At 37.9% G+C, this 21,548-nt stretch overlaps 1 protein-coding gene across 6 annotated transcripts in view; it reads right to left on the reverse strand.

The window, feature by feature from the left end:
- Positions 1 to 21,548, reverse strand: part of LOC306860982 (utrophin-like) — a gene marked incomplete at its 3' end in the record, with an annotated part of 232,987 nt that overhangs the window by 80,574 nt on the left and 130,865 nt on the right. For all 6 annotated transcript variants that reach the window (XM_079403021.1, XM_079403019.1, XM_079403020.1 and 3 more), the window contains 2 exons: positions 10,838 to 11,010; positions 9,278 to 9,434 (listed from right to left, as the gene is read on the reverse strand). In XM_079403021.1, coding sequence (XP_079259147.1) covers positions 9,278 to 9,434; positions 10,838 to 11,010 — 330 coding nt within the window. The remainder of the gene's footprint in view (positions 1 to 9,277; positions 9,435 to 10,837; positions 11,011 to 21,548) is intronic.

Consider the following 21,548-nt stretch of genomic DNA (forward strand, 5'->3'; position numbering starts at 1 on the left):
AGACACAAACAGCCAAACACAAAAGAGCGCATTCACAGTCCTAAAGGAACATAATGAATAACCTCTGTGCCTGGAATGAAAGACCATTCCAAACCATTAAATGGCAAACTACTCGACACATCTTGAACACCTTTAAAAGACTCCCAAACAAGCACTCTAATGGCTCAGCTCCAGCCAAAACATCCTCAAGGCTTGTTTTTGGGGAGGATGGATGTGGAGGGACTGAGAGACTGTATTGTCTGTCAGTTGTTGCAGCATCTTACCCTCGACAGACTGAAGCTCAGGTCAACATGCTGGAGTGGTGCCAAAGTGCCACTTATCACTATGGCAACGCACGGCAGCAATAATTATGGTGCTGCTTTCTTCAGTTCAGAAGGACGTCACCCTTACTTTTTAACTTGAACTAAATGGACATTGTGTTTATAAATCAGATTGGTCCAGGTTCAGTACAGTCCAGCATGTGCCGTCAATTAACATAGAAAGGAATTTGTTACTTGCTTTGAGGAAAACAGTAAAGCACATACCTGTAATGTGGATGTCTAAGGAGCAAATGTCTGGAAGATTGCAAATCAGTTTTGTTAAACCATTTACAGTGGTGTGAAAAAGTGTTTTTTTTTTGCATGTTTGTCACACTTTAACCCTCTGGGGTCTGAGGTGATTTTGGGGCCCTTGAGATGTTTTGACATGCCCTGCTAAGGGTGGCCCAAACAGTTATTAGGTTTAGGGGGCAAGCATTTTTTCACACAGGGCCATGTGGGTTTAGATTATGTTTTCCCTTCATAATAAATAACTTCATTCATGATTGTGTTGTTCCATTTCATATGTTTTTTTGTTTGTTTTGTTTTTTTGCACAAAGACAGGAAGCTTTTAATGCTACAGCAATAAAATAAAATCCCAAGGATATGCAGTTTTCTATTTATTTATATATTATTGCTCTTGCACTGCCACAGAGAATGATGGGAAATCATTTTTCTATTCAGGCAAAGTTCCTTTTTGGCGTCATTGACTTGCTTCACATGGACTTGACATATAAATGACACAATGTATAGATATAACAGGGCTGGGGAGTAACGAAACACATGTAACAACGTTACGCATTTAAAATACAAAATATGAGTAACTATTCCGTTATAATTATATGTTAAATAGGTGGTGATCAAATTACAGTTACATCCGGAAAGTATTTTAGATTACCAAAGTGATTACTTTGAATTTTATTGTAATTTATTAATTTAATATGCAAGTAAACAGTTTTGGGATTTTAACCAATAAGGCAACAGATTCTCCGTTGAAACAAAGAAAAAAGTGTGTCGCAGTTCATTCAGCAACTCATAGTGTGAGTGCATACGACGACACAACAGAAAGTCATTCGCGTAATGCATTTCTCTCGTGGAAATACAACGTTTATTTTAGAAATCTGACAAAGGTGCAGTGCAATCCCTACCTGCAACAAAACTCGAAGGATACAAGTTAATCTGAAAAAGCATCTTGAGGGAAGTTCATGATCTTTGAAAAGTTTTCTATTTTCTCCTATTTTGAGTGTTGAATGGATATCACGTTTAATATTTTTAAGAATTTAATTGACAAATGACACCGAATTCTCCTATAATTCACACTTTGCATTCAGTTAACAGATCCATACGAATCATGCATGAACCAAAAGTTTATAAAGTCAAACGATAGCTTCGTGTGCTTTACAGATGAACTTGGTCTTTATTCATTATTATTATTTTGTGAACCTATAAAAAAAAAGAAAAAAAAGTTCTCCATTACACCATAAATGCTTTAAAATACCTTTTTAAATGTTAATTTATAATAAAACATAATTTATTCCTGTGATCAAAGCTGAATTTTCAGCATCATTATACCTTCAGCGTCACATGATCCTTCCGAAATCATTCTTATATGTTGATTTGCTTCTCAAGAAACATTTATGATTATTATGAACGTTGAAAACAGTTGTCATGCTTATTTGTTTTTTTCAAGATTGCCTTTGGGTAGGGTTAAAGGATCTAGTCATGCAGAATAAAAGCACTAATAAACAGCCAATATGTTAGTAATATGCATGCACACACTTAACAAGTTAATAATGAGAAATGGTCCTTAAGGTGTTACCAATATGTGAATATGTTATTGTAGCTAAATTCATTTTCACAGAAAATCTTTCTGTGTGGCAAATAGCTGAAATTGCATTCGACCTGGAACATTCTTTGGAGGAATGGATAAAGAAGACAATCCTTTATGACCAAGGACTAAATGATTTCTCAGTTCTTTAAAAGGCTAAAGAAATGTCTTAAATTTGACCCGCACATGTCCTTAAGTTCCTGATGGCACAGGCTCATGCAGATGTATTCACACTTGCTGCTCAGACTCTTGTCAGCACAGCATCCATCTGTCAGAGATCAGCTGCTTACAGTCCTGTAACAGACAGCTCTCTTAAAACTGAAGTCAAGCCACATTTCTGTTCGCTCAATCCACGCTTTTATCAGCTATAACTCCACCTGCTTTGAACGCCTTCAATTAGGAGAAGCAGAGAGAGGGCAAAATGCTTTAGCACAAATCAGATCTTGAAAGACAAAGGCATTTGCAATGACGCAGTATATGCCCTGGACCTAAAATATCAGACAACTAGCTTCCAATCCATTTAAAAGCGTGTAAATTAGCAGCAAACTGACACCGATTCATAACTAACGTCTCGATTGAGACTAACAAAGACGCAGTGCTGTCAGCATCAGACACATAAAAACTCATGGCTGGCTTCACGTCAGGTAGCGCTCAAGTCTCTTTCATCTCTTTATTGCAGCATAAAAGGATCTTCAGAGCGATTCTTATTAGTTATAGTGAGGTCATTGTTTCCTGTCTCATGTCAGAGAAAAGTTTAAGGCCTCGGGCGGCTTTAATCTGTCTCTTATTTAACACTTGGGAGGATTCAAGACCCAAACGATCAGAATAAATCACACAGACGTCGCCATTATTGAACAGAGCTCAGCCGGCAAAGTAACAGCAATCAGTGCAAAGACGGTTTCCAACTTTTTTAAGGTCATTATTTCTTTTTCTGGGTGCCTGGACTAAAACACCTTACAGTGACTAATGCAGCATGATAGTGCTTATAAAAGAGCTCCATGATAAATTAGAAACTATATACATTTCAGTCTGTTCTTCACATTAAACCGTTATATTGCTTCAGAGGACTTATGGACTACTTTATGATACTTTCGTGGTGCTGTTCTGTCCTTTCTGGTCACTGAAAAGACATATGGCTAAATTTCTTATGTTCCATTGAAAAACACAAGTTTTAAATGATATATGGCTAAATGTTTGATTTATCCTATTAGAAGATTGATCAAAATAGTGTCTGATATTACTTAAATCGTTTGTCCTTGTAACGGTCAAAAGTTTTACGGGTCGAACACATTTCAGCTTTTATCAGAGAATAACACACACTCTCCCGCTTGCAGGACTTTCCAAAACGGTGATTGATAGTTTTAATTATAGCAGCAATAAAGGAGGCTCTTCTATTGGATAATTAGACGTGTGATTAATAAACACTATTACTGAGACATACGGACGAGAAATATTCAGAGCTACTGTGCTCAAGTACTCTTTACTCGTAACGGCCAATAATCAAACCAATGCTGTGAGAATAAGTGATATACATGAATATGCTAATAGACATCCGCCACACACAGAGACACTCAATATCCATGAAATAGAGAGAAAATACCAGCAGAGAATAAATGTTACGGGATAATTCTCTAAGAGACACATATTTAAATATTTATTTAATAGCTAATTTTACAAAATCTGTGCCCTTTGTGTGTGTGTGTGTGTGTGTGTATATGTATATATGTATATATCATATATGAAGCTTATTATATTCAGTGTCTTCTCCTACTTTTCTTAATGATATTTGGCGCCAGTTTATCAGGAAGTGACGATTTTGTTCTCTTTGATTCGTTGGATGGAAACGGTGCTTTATTCGCAAATGTTTTATGCAATATTCCAGTTTTACAGAAGTTAAATTGGCATCTTTGAATGGAAACATAGCTTGTGTCAACCCTGTTGCCATGATTTCGTTTCATAAACAACTGATACTTCAAAACGTGTGGAAGTACCAGCTTCAAATGATCTTTCTATTACGCTCCTTGTAGTTTAAAACCTTTAAATGTCAAATTAAACTGCAAAAGTGTCAACCTTGGTACTTTTTAAAGGCATGATTATATCTCAGCATATCATGCTTATTAATATATTAAATAAAATATATTAATTTAGCTGGAGATGGCACAAAGCAGTTACCACTTGAATATTAAAAGTCAAACAAAAATGTACTTTATAAATAACCTTTTCAAAATGGAAAAGGCACCGTTTCCATTTCATTTAATTGGCTCATTACACAATTAATCTTGGAGCCAATTCTCAAATAACTGCTATGATGACATTAGTTCTACCCACTTAAATGATAGAAGTACTTGTGTTGTCCAATCTATACAGACTGTGTCTGTTTCCCGAATAGCGAGGTCAAAATATAAATTTAATGCAGGATCTAGAAAAAATCTGAACGTGACTAAACCAGAAAAACGATAATAAATGAACAAAAAATTTTAAAGCTTGGGCTCCAAAACATTAGATCCCTCGCACCCAAAGCAGTTATTGTAAATGAAATGATCACAGATAATAATTTTGATGTACTCTGCCTGACTGAAACCTGGCTGAAACCAAATTAATATTTTGGTCTAAATGAGTCTACTCCACCAAGCTACTGTTATAAACATGAGCCCCGTCAGACTGGTCGTGGTGGTGGTGTTGCACAATATATAGTGATATTCTCAATGTTACTCAGAAAACAGGATACAGGAGGTTTAACTCATTCGAAATACTTCTGCTTAATGTTACACTGTTAGATATGCAAAAGAAATCTCTCCTATCTCTTGCTCTGGCTACTGTGTATAGACCGCCAGGGCCATATACAGATTTCCTAAAAGAATTTGCAGATTTCCTCTCAGATCTGTTGGTTAATGTTGATAAACTGCTAATTGTCGGAGATTTTAACATTCACGTTGATAATACAAATGATGCGTTAGGACTTGCGTTTACTGACCTAATAAACTCTTTTGGAGTCAAGCAAAACGTCACCGGGCCCACTCATCGTTTTAATCATACGCTAGATTTAATTATATCGCATGGAATTGATCTTACTGATATAGATATCGTACCTCAAAGTGATGATGTTACTGATCATTTCCTTGTATCGTGCATGCTGCGTATTACTGATATTAGTTATATGGCTCCGCATTATCGTCCGGGCAGAACTATTGTTCCAGACACCAAAGACAGATTCACAAATAACCTGCCTGATTTATCTCAACTGCTCTGTGTACCCATAAATACACATGAACTAGACGAAATGACGAGCAACATGGGCACTATCTTCTCTAATACATTAGAAGCTGTTGCCCCCCTCAAATTGAAAAAGGTTAGAGAAAAACGTACTGCACCATGGTACAACAGTTATACCCATTCTCTCAAGAAAGAAACTCGTAATCTTGAGCGCAAATGGAGAAAAACTAACTTGGAAGTTTTTAGAATTGCGTGGAAAAACAGTCTGTCCAGCTATAGACAGGCTCTAAAAGCTGCCAGGGCAGAGCATATCCGCAAACTCATAGATAATAACCAAAACAATCAAAGGTTTTTATTGAGCACAGTAGCTAGATTAACAAATAAATACACGCCACCCGATCTAAATATTCCCTCACAGTTTAATAGTAATGACTTTATGAATTTCTTTACTGATAAAATAGATAACATCAGAAATACAATAACAAATGTAGATTCTACTGCGTCTAGTATTTCAGCTTCATTCATCGCACCCAAAGAAAAACTGCAGTGCTTTACAACTATAGGACAGGAAGAGCTAAATAAACTTATCAGTGCATCTAAACCAACAACGTGTTTATTAGATCCTGTACCCACTAAACTACTGAAAGAGTTGTTACCTGTAGCAGAAGAACCGCTTCTCAATATTATTAACTCATCGTTATCTTTAGGTCACGTCCCAAAACCATTTAAGCTGGCGATTATTAAGCCTCTTATTAAGAAACCACAACTAGATTCTAATGAACTGGCAAATTACAGACCCATTTCAAATCTTCCGTTTATGTCTAAAATTTTAGAAAAAGTTGTTTCTGCTCAATTGTGCTCCTTCTTGCAAAAAAATGATCTCTATGAAGAATTTCAGTCAGGTTTCAGGCCTCACCATAGTATAGAAACTGCACTTGTTAAAATTACAAATGACTTGCTTCTTGCTTCAGACCAAGGCTGTATCTCATTGCTAGTATTACTTGATCTTAGTGCTGCGTTCGACACTTTAGACCATGACATACTCATAGATCGATTACAAAACTATACTGGTATTCAAGGGCAGGCTTTAAGATGGTTTAGATCCTACCTGTCCGGTCGCTACCACTTTGCTCATTTAAATGGGGAGTCATCTCAATTATCACCAGTGAAGTATGGAGTACCACAAGGATCTGTCCTAGGTCCTCTGCTATTTTCAGTTTACATGTTGCCTCTTGGTAATATTATTAGAAAATACGGGATTAGTTTTCATTGTTATGCTGATGATACTCAACTATATATCTCAACAAGACCAGATGAAACTTCTCAACTATCTAAGCTAATAGATTGTGCAAAAAATTTAAAAGATTGGATGACCAATAATTTCCTCCTATTAAATTCAGATAAGACAGAGATATTACTTATTGGACCAAAAAACAGTACACAGAATCTCTTGGATTACAATTTGCAACTAGACGGATGCACTGTCACGTCCTCTAAAGTCAGAAATCTGGGTGTTATATTAGACAGCAACTTGTCCTTTGAAAATCATATTTCCCATGTTACAAAAACAGCATTCTTCCGTCTTAGAAACATTGCCAAGCTTCGAAACATGCTACCTGTTTCTGATGCAGAAAAGCTAGTTCATGCATTCATGACCTCTAGACTGGACTATTGTAATGCACTGCTAGCTGGTTGTCCTGCATCTTCAATAAACAAGCTACAGATAGTCCAAAATGCAGCGGCTAGAGTTCTTACCAGGTCAAGAAAATATGATCATATTACCCTAATTTTACAGTCTCTGCACTGGCTACCTATTCAGTTCCGTATCATTTACAAAATATTATTACTTGCCTATAAGGCCCTAAATGGTTTAGCTCCTGCGTACCTAACTTGTCTTCTACCACGCTATAATCCAACCCGCTCCCTAAGGTCGCAAAACTCTGGACTTTTGGTAGTGCCTAGGATAGCAAAGTCCACTAAAGGAGGTAGAGCTTTTTCACATTTGGCTCCCAAACTCTGGAATAGCCTTCCTGATAACGTTCAGGGTTCAGACACACTTTCTCTGTTTAAATCTAGATTAAAGACACATCTCTTTAGCCAAGCATTCACATAATGCACCTTATAATCTTGTACTGCAGTTATATCTGATCAAATGTACATTATTATTATTCTTTAGCTTGGGTTGAACAAATCATTTTTGCTTAGATGGAACAGCAGCTACGCTAATTATGTCTCTATTTGTTTCTCTGTTGATTAACATCCCGTGGTAACTAGGAATGACAGAAGCTTCAGTCTGGATCCAACCCTTAAATGATCTGAGATGACCGAACACCTGAGAAAAGATGATGCCAACCCCTCAGAGGACCTCAGAGGATGCTAATGTTCAGACAACATACAGAATTACCAAATTTTGCCATAAGATAAATATATTAAGGTTCTGCAATATATAAATATATTGTGGAAACTTAAATTCCTATAGAGCTGCTTTGCAACGATTTGTATCGTAAAAAGCGCTATACAAATAAACTTGAATAAGGTCATTCTGCTTCTCTTTAACTGGCTCAGTGTCTTTATCAGCAAAAGTTTTCAGATAGACACTATGTTCAGCTCTTCTAAGTCTCTCAGACCTCACACAAATTATTCATTTTCACTTCCATCTCATGTTCTGGGGCGCTCCATCCTGGCCGCCCGGTTGGCCAACACACTAATCAGCCGTGACGTGTTCAAAAGGCCTGGCGTTTTGTACCCACACGGCTAAAGCTCTTACCAGGGCAGCTGGCTCAAAGACAATCTATTATAAGAGCCCAAGAAAAAGATGAGGTGGAGAGAGAGGGAGGGAGAGAGAGAGAGAGAGAGAGAGAGAGGGAGAGAAAGTCAAAATGGGGGGCAATCTTTCTCTTCGCTCCAGAGAATCATTAGTCAAACTGTCTAGAGAAAGAGAGAAAGAGAGAGAGCATAACCAAACTGTCACAGACTCGTTACAGTTTCAACCTTCCTGCCACCTTCCCATAATTCCCCGCGGTGGTTTTGTCTGGTGTGTTCTGAGCGCTGTAGGTATTCCTGCATCATACAGCAGAAAGAAAGTAGAAAACATGTCTGTACGGATCGAAAGCTTATAACAGAAACATCCTTAAACTGCTCTCTGGATCTGTGCATGTAAACATTTAAAGTCATTATATGTGACCCCGGGTCAGTCAAACACTGATTAAAATGTTTTCGGGTAAAGGTGAGAGTGTAAACGCTCTGATTGTGCAGCGCAGGCCTGCTATTATCTTGATTACGGTCATTATCACACAGATGGTTAATGACACATTTCGGTCATGTGTTAGGTCAGTGACACACTGTACACATATGACACAATCAGAATATAACCATTTAGCTGAGGAGCATAAATACTACAATATATCCTGCAGGAGAATCTGAAGAGACGGAGGAGGAGAAAAAAATGTGTTGAAGATGATAGGATGGAGAGGAGATACATAAGGAGGAGACACATAAGAAAGACAAAATGAGACACAGGATGAGACCAGGGAAGATGAAAGACTAGACAACACAGCTGTTGAGGAGAGGAGAAGAGACAGGACAATAAAAAGAGAAAAGGTGAGACGAGTCAAGGTGAGAAGAGAGGACATGAGATATGATATGAGACAAGAAAAGACATGACTAGACCAGTCAAACTGAGAAAAGAAGAGAAGACAAGATAAGAAAACAGAGGGACAGAAATCAGACAGGATGGGATGAAAGATGTGAGAGGAGACAATGAGAAGAGAAAGATTCAAGAAAAAGGTACAACATGAGATGAGACAAGACGACAAATTCAGAAGAGACGGATGACATGAGATGAGAAGAAAGAGTTGAGACAAGATAAGGGTACAAAACGATATGACACGAGAAAGGAGTTGAGACGAGAGGGACAGACCGCGATGAGACCGGCTCTCACCGTGCAGTGGGTCTGCTGCTGCAGCACTGTGGGCACATCTCCTCCGATGGGCATCTGTTTGTTCAGCTCCTCATCCTTCACACTGATCCAGCAGCCCAGCTCCTCCAGGACTGACAGAAGCCGGTTCCAGCGCTCAGCACTGGCCTCCAGATGAGCCCTGCACACACATTCACACACTTCTGAGTACTAATGAAGATCAGGACTTCCCACAAACACAGGAAAACGTTCCAACGCTCTCTCTGAACAGAACGAGTGCAACAGGTGAAGCTTGCTTTGTGTGTGTGTGTGCGCACAGGGGTTTGACTGTGAGCATTATACTCACATTTGCTATTAAACATAGATGTGGTAGAACTCTAAAATGTGTTTAGAAGCATGTGCACGAATAAAAAAGACCCTGTGGATCCTTAAAAAAATTAAAATCAGGATTATAAAATTTAATCAAAGACTTATGAGCACTGCAAGTTTCAAAGGAAAAACACTATTGTGCTGTTGTGCATTCTCCAAGCTCGCTGTTTTAGAGCAGTTCACATTTAAGCCAATAGATTGATCATGATCTGTTGTTGATGAACTATAACAATGTTTACTTTGTGGCATTTATATTGCAATATATTGTAGATGGCAATAAGAGTGCATATTTGATCTCCCTCATATTGAATAAGCAGTAAAGCATAGACATTTCAAAATAAGGTCCCGGTTTATTTATAATTATACAGATATATGTATAACTGTAATAAACAGACTACGCCAATATAGTTTATACTTTTTAAAGTAGGCCTATAAATAATTGCAGTATTGCAGTATACAGCTTGAACCAAAAATATTTAGTGCATGTTTGTATTTGAACAAATTAAATCTTAAATTTTTTTAGTGTGCTTATTTTTTCAACTTAAAAAATCATGCACTCCTAGGGAAAAAAGAAGCGTCAAGCCCTGGTTTGTGTGTGTGTGTGTGTTAATGGATGCATCAGCAAGACTTGTAATTACACGTGTTCATTAATTAGTGCCTAATTAGATTAGAACACAAACTGTTTTCCTCTCTCTCACACACAGTCACAGTCTCCTGTTTGTTCATTTTGCCATTTGAAATGATTCACACACGACAGCTATGCCACACACACACACACACACATTTCACTATCCTTGTGGGGACTTTCATAGGCGTAATGGTAATCACCCTACACCTAAACTTAGCCCTCACAGGAGACGGTTTGCATTTTTAGATTTTCAAAAAACTTAATTCTGTGTGATTTATAAGCTTGTTTACCCGTGGGGACCTCAATTTAGGTCCCCACCATGACAAGTCCCCATGAGTCTGTGTGTATTCAGGTTTAAGTCCCCTCTGGTATATAAAAACAAAAACACACACACACACACACACACACACACACACACACACACAGCTGCTCAAATTGACAATAGAAGTGAAACACAGCTCTACTTACTAAATGACTCATGTTTGATGGTTTTTAAGTGACCTCAACATTAAGGTGTGAGCAATTGAACTTGAGGTGTGTGTGTGTGTGTGTGTGTGTGTGTGTGTGTGTGTGTGTGTGAGACTGACCGTATATTGGCTGATTTGGCCTTCAGGTCGTTCCAGCGCTGGTTCATATCATCCAGTCTCTGTTGGAGGAAAACTGCTTCCTCTGAGCTCCCCAGAGCCTTCACCATCTTCATCTTATTCCCATCCACACTCCTGAAGACATCATTATGAGCCTCGATCTCCACCTGGATGTCCTACACACACACACACACACACACACACAGAGAGAGACAGAGATTGCTTTAATTGCCACCTTCATTAAGTGGATTCGTTAAAGGAAAAGATAAATAAATCAACAAAGACAGACAGACATGTTTCCACACCTCTGCTGAGAGGAGAAAACACAATTATAGTCAGTCTGATACTGAACCTCACCACACACACACACACACACACACACACACACACACACTGAACTGAAGATTAATCACACTACATGTGAAAGCACACATAAAGACAATGAGCACATAAGCTAGTCATTCACACCATCCAATAGAATTAATAGTTATGAACTAATACTTAACTTTTTTTAAATATTTTTTGTTTACTTTTGTTTGCTTTAAGTTGCTAAGTTTATTTTTATGTCTATTTTTGGTTTATTTAGTTTCAGTAGATTATTGAGCTCTGTTTTCATTCCTTATATAACACAGCGCCACAATTTATATCGTACACCTATGATGAAAACACAATTTATCAGCACTTGCATTGTGTTTAAAACCAAACTGTAATATCAAACTGCCTTCAAAGTTTACTAGTGAACTGCACAACACCACAGCACACTGCAGGACTTTCAGTCAGGATTTCCTATCTAATATTACTCTGGATATTTATCATATATTGCTTGGATCAGCAGTTGCTGTGCTGTTTTCTTTTCCCCCAAACAGAACAAACTGATATACTTTTTTTTTGTGCAATTTGAATTTGACATATTGAGACATGTAGAGGACAGTAGGAGGAGGTTTGGGTCTTTTCCAGTTCATTTGCAAAGTGCACTCTGCTACTTGACAAACTCTCTCTCTCTGTCACTCTCTTAAACAACATGCACCAGAATACCAATGAACACACACAACAGCGCACATCCCAACGCATAGAGATGAAATAAAGTACTGTTATGTTGAAGGTCCTGATAGAATTTTATGAGAAAGACACACAAACTGACTACTTCTAATACAAGACACTGTCTGACTGACATATAAATGGACTAACAGATCTATTGGATATCTGTATTACTAGATACAGAACGGTCTCAAACAACAAATCTGTCAGTGAACAAAGAAACAAAAAATGTCAATGAAAAAATTCAAAAGAGAATGTCTGAAACAACAAAGCTGCCAGCGGACGGAAAAATACTTAATATAAAAAACTAAATATTACGAAAAAAGACAAACAAAACAAATGTCTTTAAACAAAACTTCATGAACCTCAAAACTTTGGAAAATGCAGTGAATACATCTTCCACAAAGATGCTGTCTGGTATGAGGAAAATAGGGTTATTTTTCCCAGGTGAACAGCAACAACCGATGCCCAGAATAAACACAGTCAGCCAATCAGATCAGAGCTTGCCATTCTGGAAGGTTATTGTCATTTATGGCTATAATTTGAATCAAGAGAGCAACTGCCTAATTCACACGACACATGAACACACAGAAGCAGCAGACTGAAGCTTCAGCGCTCGAGAAATCTCATTTCTGCAGTTCATCTGTTAGAGTTCTTAATGAAACATTTAACTGTGATCAATTCAAGCACGAGCCCCACACACACACTAAAACTCCCTCATCTGGCAGTCTGACCTATTAAATGAGGCAATAAAAAAAGCTTTTCTCGTTAATAAAGTTAAATAATTGCTTCTCGATCATAAAGACTCCCCAGAGCTGTCGCTCAGCGTGCTCTAATTTAACCAGACAAACCCAAGAGAGAGAGACAGAGGTTAAAAGAAAAAAATAAACGTGACATTTTCATGTTTGACCTTTCCTTGTTTGTTGGCGGAAGCATCCTCATCAACTCACACACACACACACACACACACTCACAGGTGGGAGATGCTCTTCACACTGAGTGCACTCTGAAAGCCTCTCTATCCTGGAAGTAGTTATTGCACAGATAGCAGACACTTTGATCCAAAGTGACTAACAGCACACTTGCTGCTGTACCGTTCCCTCCAGCGACCTGAGCTTAAGTGTCTTGATCGAGGACCAAATTGAGATAGTTCTCAGATCAGCCTATATGGGAATTTCTTTACAGGTCAGGAAATGGTATAATTGTTTTATTAAAAAATTATTTTGTGATAAACAGATCATTGTGTCACTCACAGCAATATGTACCAGATAAAACTAATTTCTTTAGAGCAGATGTTCGATTTGAAGCTTTTGAGTATTTTACATCAGTGAGGATCAAACTATCATTACCTAAATTTAAAAAATATATATATAAATTGTAGAAGTCTATAATCTATAAGAATGCATAATATATCTGTGTGTATACATATATATGCACATGCATGCATACACACACTATTTAAAATTCTCTCTTTTTTTCTTAGTGTTCTTAATTTTGGCAACTCTTCACTTTACAGTGTACTTGTTGCATGCTACATTCACTTACTATATTAACAACAGTAAATTACACAATAATACGCAACTACCCCTAAACCTGAAGCACTGGTGGAATTCAAGTATCAATTTAAAGTATTTTCTTTTTTGTTTTCATTTTAGAGTTGCTTAAAATAGTAATTTTGTTGTTTCTCTCTTATTTTTTTCATGTGTCTATATAGTTTTATTAAGTTTTACTTTATTTAGTTTTAGTAATTAGTTTTTCAACTTTGCTTGAAAATGAGAAGTGCTGAATAATAATACTAATACGTTTTTGACATTTTATTTCAGTTAATGTTTGTTTTATTTCAAGTAATAAAATATTTTTATGGTTCTTGCTAATGATAATAACCCTGGTAATTGCATGTTATTAATTAATATCACTCAGTATTATTTGTGTAATTACACTGTAACAAGGACAAGCTTTAAACAAGACATTTTAATAGTTCATCCCTAATGATCTATTATGTTGTTCCAGTCTCCAACAAGCTGGTGAGCAACAGCTTTGACTCACTTTTGGCACTTGTGTAACTTTCATACCCAGTCACCACACCACCCCGATCCATTCCTCACCAAACAAATCTGAAAATACCTCCTCAAACTTCTGCAGCAACTCCTGCAAGCTGAAGTTCAGACCAATCATCATGATCTCCGTCTACCTCTGCCACACTACATTCCAAAACGCCAACGACGGAGAGAAATCTGGCAACGGATCAGTCTCCTCTGGGGGTCCACGCACGAATAACGCAGCTTATCATATGCAGGAACATCTGTGGAGAGCACACACACGTCTGGCGGCGTGGAGCGGAAAGCTCTGCCGCTTTGTGCTGAGAGACGCATGCTCCAGCGTTGGATGGGTTTTGCTCAGATCTTCTGCAGGCCTGGATGTTGGAGGCAGATTGAAGATAGAGTTAGGGATTATCCAAATGTTGGTTCAGTGAACTGAAGATGATTTAGCCGCTTGTTCTCACAAAGCACACACACAGCTCTTTCTCTCTAGTCCAGACACACACAGAAAGCGTCTTGTTCCTCCAGGTTCCTGTGACCCTCGGGCAAGCGTTTGCACTCAATTACCCGTGTCAAAGAGCCTCTGTATGGATCGCTCTGACGGGCAGGGCAGGAGAGCAGCACGGCTGTCTGATTCGCTCTCTCTCGTGGAAAATGCGCACTCAGAGTCTGTGAGCCAAGAAGAGCGCTGGAGGTCTGATCTTGAGGAGAACATCTCCAAATCTAGACATGTGGAAAGGCCAGAAGCAAGTGAGATGTGAAGGTCTTCATCTTTGGTCGAACCCAAAGTTTCACAAGTGCACTTTGATCTTCACATCAGCACTTGAAGGACATCCATCCAGATGCAGGTCTGAGATGAGGTTTTCTATCTGGGTGTAAAGATCTCCACAGGCAGCTTGAAGTTTTCCAGAACTTCCAAAAGTTTTCCTGAAACTCTCTGGCTGGCCAGCTTTCCTCTTCTGTGGTCTACTCTGACTGCTGGATCCCAGAGCTGACTTTTCCCGCTCTCTCTCGCTCTCTCTCTTTCCCTCCAGTGGCAGCTGTTTATTATTTTATTCAGCATCCTCTGTTTCCCCTCCTCTCTCCCTCTACTTCTCCATCCCACTCCAAACTAACACACACACACACCCACTTCCTGTAGGGCCCCACCATGAAAGAGAGCGAGCTCAGTGCCGAAAATGAAAAAGAAGAACGTTCTACAAGAACGTGAAGGCAGGAAAGACAGCGTTTTCTGAAGTACTACAACAACTTCAGCATCTGTGAATATGTGAAGCTCTCACATGAGCGAGAGAGAGACTCTTAAGTATGTGCTTACAACACAACATGTGATCTAGAGAATCATGTTCTGTTTGCAGAGTCATGTTTATGTACAAATAAAAAATTGAAAGGACATGCTGAACTTGCTGACATCAAACATTATAGCAACAAATTACATATTGTGACTTACAGCGATGTGTCTGACATCACTGCCAATATTGACCTTTGTGACAACAGACAGTCATTTTGTGTATAGGTACATCTCAAAAAATAGAATATCGTGAAAAAGTTCATTTTTTGCTTGTAACTCATTTCAAAAAGTGAAACTTTCATATATTTTAGATTCATTGCATGTAAAGTAAAACATTTCAAAAGTTTTTTTTGTTTTAATTTTGATATTGTAACAGACATACTGTATATAATGACATTCGAAACATAAGAATTGTTGTATAGACATGTATAGTATAGCAACAAATTGCATGTATTGCAACATATGAAGACATTCTGCAGATACCACTCACGGCAGGACATTTATAGGGACATTTTATAGATATTGTGACTTGCAACATGCCACAGATTCAGTGACTTTTTGCAGCATCATACATTGTGACATTGCGAATATTGCAACATTTTAGTGACATACAATGAAACATTACAAATATTGCAACTCACTGCAGAGATATATGCAGCATATCAACAAACTGCATATATTGCAATCCATGGAGAATTTCTGCAGACATCATATATATAGGAATATATTGCAGACATTGTGACTTACTACAGCAACATATATTATTATTAGCGGTGATGCACAAAGTGACATAACACCGATATTTGCAACTTGTTGCACATTTGAGCAACATACTGTAACCTAATGGAGATGCGACTTTTTGCAGCGATATGCATCAAAATACTGCAGATGTTGCAACTTATTACAGCAACAAATTACAGTTATTGCACCTTACACTAGCAAAATATTTTGCAACACTGTAAACAGTGAATTTTTGCAGCAGTATGCCACATACTACAGATGTTTAAACTTATTACAGCAACATATTGTGCCTAATTTTAGCAACATATTTTGCAATATTGTAAAAAAAGCAACTGATCTGCATCAAAACATTGGAGATATTGCACCTTATTTATGCAATATATTTTGCAATTATTGCAGTGATGTAGCAAAATACTGGAGATATCTTAATATTTATCGTAGCAACATTTTGTGACACTGCAGATATAGTGACTTATTGCAGTGATGTATGACAACATATTACAGATGTTGCAACTTCTCACAGCAACATATTGTAGATAGTGAATTATTGTAGCAACATATTTTGTAAAATTGTACACAGAGACTTTTTGCAGTGATGTATAGCAACACTGCAGATATTGCAGCTTACTACAGCAACATATTGCAGATATTATGCCTTATTGTGGCAACATATATTGCAACATTGTAGACATAGCAAGTTATCTGCAGTATGTTGCTGCATATGACTTTTTCCAGTAATATTCAGTCTATAGCAATTATAGCAACATATTGTGGCATATTGTGGATTGCCAATTGTATTGCAGAACTATAGCTACAGTATGTATAGACAAACTGCAGATATTGCAGCATATGCAGATATATTGCGTTCTAAAGCATGGACATACTGCAGATTTCAGAACACATATTTTAGAGATACATATAGTGATGCCACAGATACTGTAACATATTTTTGCAAATATAGAGACAAGCTGTAGATATTGCAGCAAACACTATAAAATGCATCATCCAGATGAATAGACGTCTCTGCGATGGACGTGTGCTATCAGTGAAGTGCTCTTCTCTCAGATGTCTGGGTTGTGACTGAAACTAGTCTATGGCTCACTCAAATACTCCACCAAAATGTTCAATCGCTCTCTCATATTTCTGTCTTTCACATTTTTGCTTTTGCATTTGTCACCAATATCTCACTTTTCCTTTAGATACCACCACCTATTCCTTTCTCTGCAGCGCTCAGAGTTAAACAGACTCATTTAGATTGTGTGTGTGACGCTTCTTTTGAAATTCATAACGTACATATGGGCATTTCTTGGCTTGTCTAAATACATAAAGTCAGCGTGTCAGGGGCCATGTGGTCCAAACGTACTCACGCACAGCCTACAGCAGCCAGGAGCAAAGACAGAAGACAATTCTGAATATTCATAAGCGAATCCCTTTGAAGTGCCTTTACTTCATTAGCAAATTTACATAATGAATATCCAGCGCGGCCCGTTTGATGTGCGCAAAGTTGCATGTGTGCGAGTGTAAACAAACCCTGCTGGATTACAATCAAATCAGGATATGAATGTGTGTAACACATAATAGTTCATGAGTTATTACATGAGAATGCTTGTTTACGCAAACAAAAGTACTGCAGATGATTACAACAACTGAGAATCAGGCTGCAGTTGAAATAAACACACTCCGAAACACCGAAGGTCGGTGGGAATGGTTCAAAACACTGACTGGAGAATAATACTAAACTGGTTGAAAGCGGAAAGAGGGCGAGGGGGTGAAATCAGAGGGTGATGAGCGAACGGAAACATGAGGGAAACGTTTCACAGCTCTGGGAATTATGGGAAGAGAGTCACAGGGAGAAACGATAACGCAAAGTTTGAGCCGAGAAGTGTGGTTTGACTCACGGAAACTCAAACCATGTTTCAACATGGCTACTGTTCATGAACGCTTTGACATTATTAGGAAGGCATGTCTACATGGATATTTACACTACATCACAAACCACATGCGCACACACACACACACACACACACTTACTTTGATCTTGTGAGCTGTGATGGAGTAGATTTCTGTGCAGGCACTTCTAACAAACATCTGAGTCCAGTCCACATCTGCACCTCACTGATAATGGGGTGGGTGTGTGTGTGTGTGTGTGTGTGTGTGTGTGTATGTATACATGTGTGCGTGCGTAGCTGATGGACAAATGTCCCTAAATGTTAGCTAAATCTGACAAAACCTACCTTTAAGGATATCACGAGTTGGGGAACCTCTGTCCTGACAATAGTGATTCATCTATTTGAACTGAATTTCATTAAGATAAACCACTGCTGATTTCTTAATCACTTAACAACTTGAATTATTTGAAGCTTTCCCACCATCCAATAATGACAATGCGCTTTGTGCTTTATTTTAATGCGAAACAAATCCCCGGCTTTCAAATTCTGCCAATTTTATCACAAAATTCAAACAATAAATACCATTTTGATGCCGTTTAATGTGGCATAACAGATCAAGTGAAAATCACTGAATCTAATAGCCTGGATTCTGTTGCTAATTTTAACTTTTAATACTATAGTAAATGTACCAGCTGACTATAATCAACCATGATTTATCAACTATAGTTCACAGCTTTGGTCATGAGACTTCCTCAGAATGAAACCAAACCAAGAGGTTTTTATATTTGACACATTTATAAGAAGTAAAGTTTGTGTTGACGTCATTGTAATATTTGTATATTTAATTGTGATTGGTCTGTCCTTTTTTGCATGTTTTTAACATTAGGTGCGTTTACATGGAACATTGTAATCGGTTTAAAATGCTCCATATAAACACCTCAATCAGAATAAAAATGCTCAAACTGAATGAAATTGTAATCTGTTTGAGAGGGGTGGGATAAACCTTTCTATAAACCGAACAAAATTAAAATTGGTCTATGTCATCACGTCAAGAGGTCGGGTCGTCAGCACAGTCTGTGATCTGGGGACACTACAGTAGAGACTGGGTAATAAAGTTACATGTTTAATTATACTGTTAAAAACACATTCAAATGGAGAACGTTTGCATTGTTTGTTCTCATCCACAGATCTCAGAAAACAATGTGTGCTGTGTGTCATGACCATGCCTCGGATGCACATTTCATTTAACAGAACCACAGTCTATAACCTAAACAAACACTGGTCCTGCAGCAGCCTGTTATGTCCTTTCAGAAATGCCAAGTACACAGGATTTCACTGCTATATGAACCAAACACATGATGTCACCAGCAACAGCAGATGGTTACATATGCTCAACACAATCTATCAGTTATCCATCTGTAAGAGTCTATAGCTGCTGATGTGTGCTTGTGATCAAACGCTTCAACAGAAACAACACTTTCAGAGGATCTGTCCTCAAATAAACCAGCCATGAAGAATAAGAGGCCTTTACGCTTTTAATAAGAGAGCTGCAGTACACTTTTAGATAATAAAGCAAGACTATTGTTAGAGCTATTATTTGAGGTAATGACGTGTTCCAGCATTCACTAAACACCGAAAAGCTATTAAAAAGGTTTTACATGAACTGGTATAACCTCTTAAGGTCCGAAATGTTCGCATGCATTTTTCCGTTTTTTCGTATTCCCCATCCTTTCCTATCAAAATGCATGCTACGGATGCGAAAACGCAGAAAATCGAACCTGATCCAAATTTTTTTTTGACGGACGAAAGTTTCGGACTCCGTGTGCAGAGACCTTTAGCCTTGGCAACAGAAAATGATGTATTCATTTTTTAAGAAGTTAGTCAGAACAAAGCTCTTTTATTTGTGGATATAATAATCCAAAGAATGCACACAGAGCAAAAACAACTTCGCACATCAGAAGACCTTCTCTCTAAATCTATCAGAAATATATGCAGCTATTCCACACGTCTGACTCATCGGTCAACGTTATCTCTAAAATATGAAACTTCCACAAACATGTTTCATCTGTATCAAAATATTCAGCACACATACTGGAATAAAAATCTCAATTCCCCGCAATAATTACCACATAACTGACGCGCTGCGAGAAGATGATTAGGCTATTTACTCCTCAATTTAAAATGTTTTTTTTTTTTTAAGCTCTTCAAGTTCTTCTTTTTAAGTTCACCGGTATAAATATTGCGCAAAGTTTGCACGTGTGCAAACGTGTGCTTGTGTGATATCCATGGGCTCGCCTTCATGGTTTAAAACAGAAATATTTCCAACATTGTGACGTAACCAATTGCCCCGCCCCCCCCGTATCGAAAACATACCGAACCATGACACCACTGTGTCGTATCGAACCAAACCGTCAATTTTGTGAACCGTTACACCCCTTATATATATATATATATATATATATATATATATATATATATATATATATACACACACACATACAGTAATCAAACAAACAAACTCCTTTATGTTGTTTGTGTGCTATAGTTGCAAAACAATATAAATATAGTCAGCATTATGATTTGACTGTTGAATGCTCCTCTGCATATTTTAGCATCTATTATTTCTCATTATTCCACAGCAGTGCTTCTCAAACATTTTAGGCCAATACCACCTTTGATCCAAATAAGCTTTAACAATCATGTTCCTCTTTTCAACACTGAGCAAAACTGACATCTCTGAGCGCAGCTTTAAGGCCCGTGTGAGCAGCATATTGTCATTTTGGTGTAATAATATACAATGTTCCTGGAATCAATCTAAATCATGGCTGTTAGGACCCTCATCAGTCCCTTGACAGATCTGTGGAGGGACCCTCCACAAGAAGCATCTAAACCACACACCATAACCACAATAACAGCATTTATAATAGCAAAGATTGCAAAGTAACCGCATGTGTTAGTTTTTTGCAGTCCAATTCAGATGAATCAATAATACATGTATTGTGGAATTTGGGGCAGTGTAGTCTATTTCACCACGTCTCTCGCCCGTCTAGAAGCGACTGAACTGCTGTCATAACGGCTGCATTATAGATGTGCTCAAAACTGAGCTGAATGCAGCATTCCAGCGAGACAAAGCAGATGTCTACAAATTCAGCATTGAGAGGTCTACTTCCAGCAAACAGAATAAAACCCCACCCTTGTCAGGTCACATACACACAAAACTCTTTTAAAGGAGTAGTTCACCCAAGTGAAAATTCCCTGAAAATGTCCTCACCCTCGGTCCCATCCAAGATAAATGTAGCAATGCATCACTTGCTCACCAATGGATGCTCTGCAGTGAATGGGTGCCGTCAGAATGAGAGTCCAAACAGCTGATAAAACCATCACAATAACCCACAAGTAATCCAAAGTAGTCCATCAACTAAAGCAGCAGGTTTGTAAGAAACAAATCCATCATTAAGACCTTTAAACTTTAAACCATTGCTTCTGGCTAAAATATGAATCCATAATCAATAATATTGCTTTCTCCGGTGAAAAAGTCATCTCGCCTGAATCAGGAGAGAAATCTGCACATATCAAGCACTGTTTAGAAGCCAAAAAATATGTGTGTGGATTTTGAGAGACAACAGGAGATATACTTTATTACAGATTATGGACTGAAGCAACGGTTTACAGTAACATCTTGACGGATTGATTTTTGACAAACACAGTTTTTCCACTTT

The sequence above is a fragment of the Barbus barbus genome, assembly GCF_936440315.1.
Source record: "Barbus barbus genome assembly, chromosome: 41".
Lineage (NCBI taxonomy): Eukaryota > Metazoa > Chordata > Actinopteri > Cypriniformes > Cyprinidae > Barbus > Barbus barbus.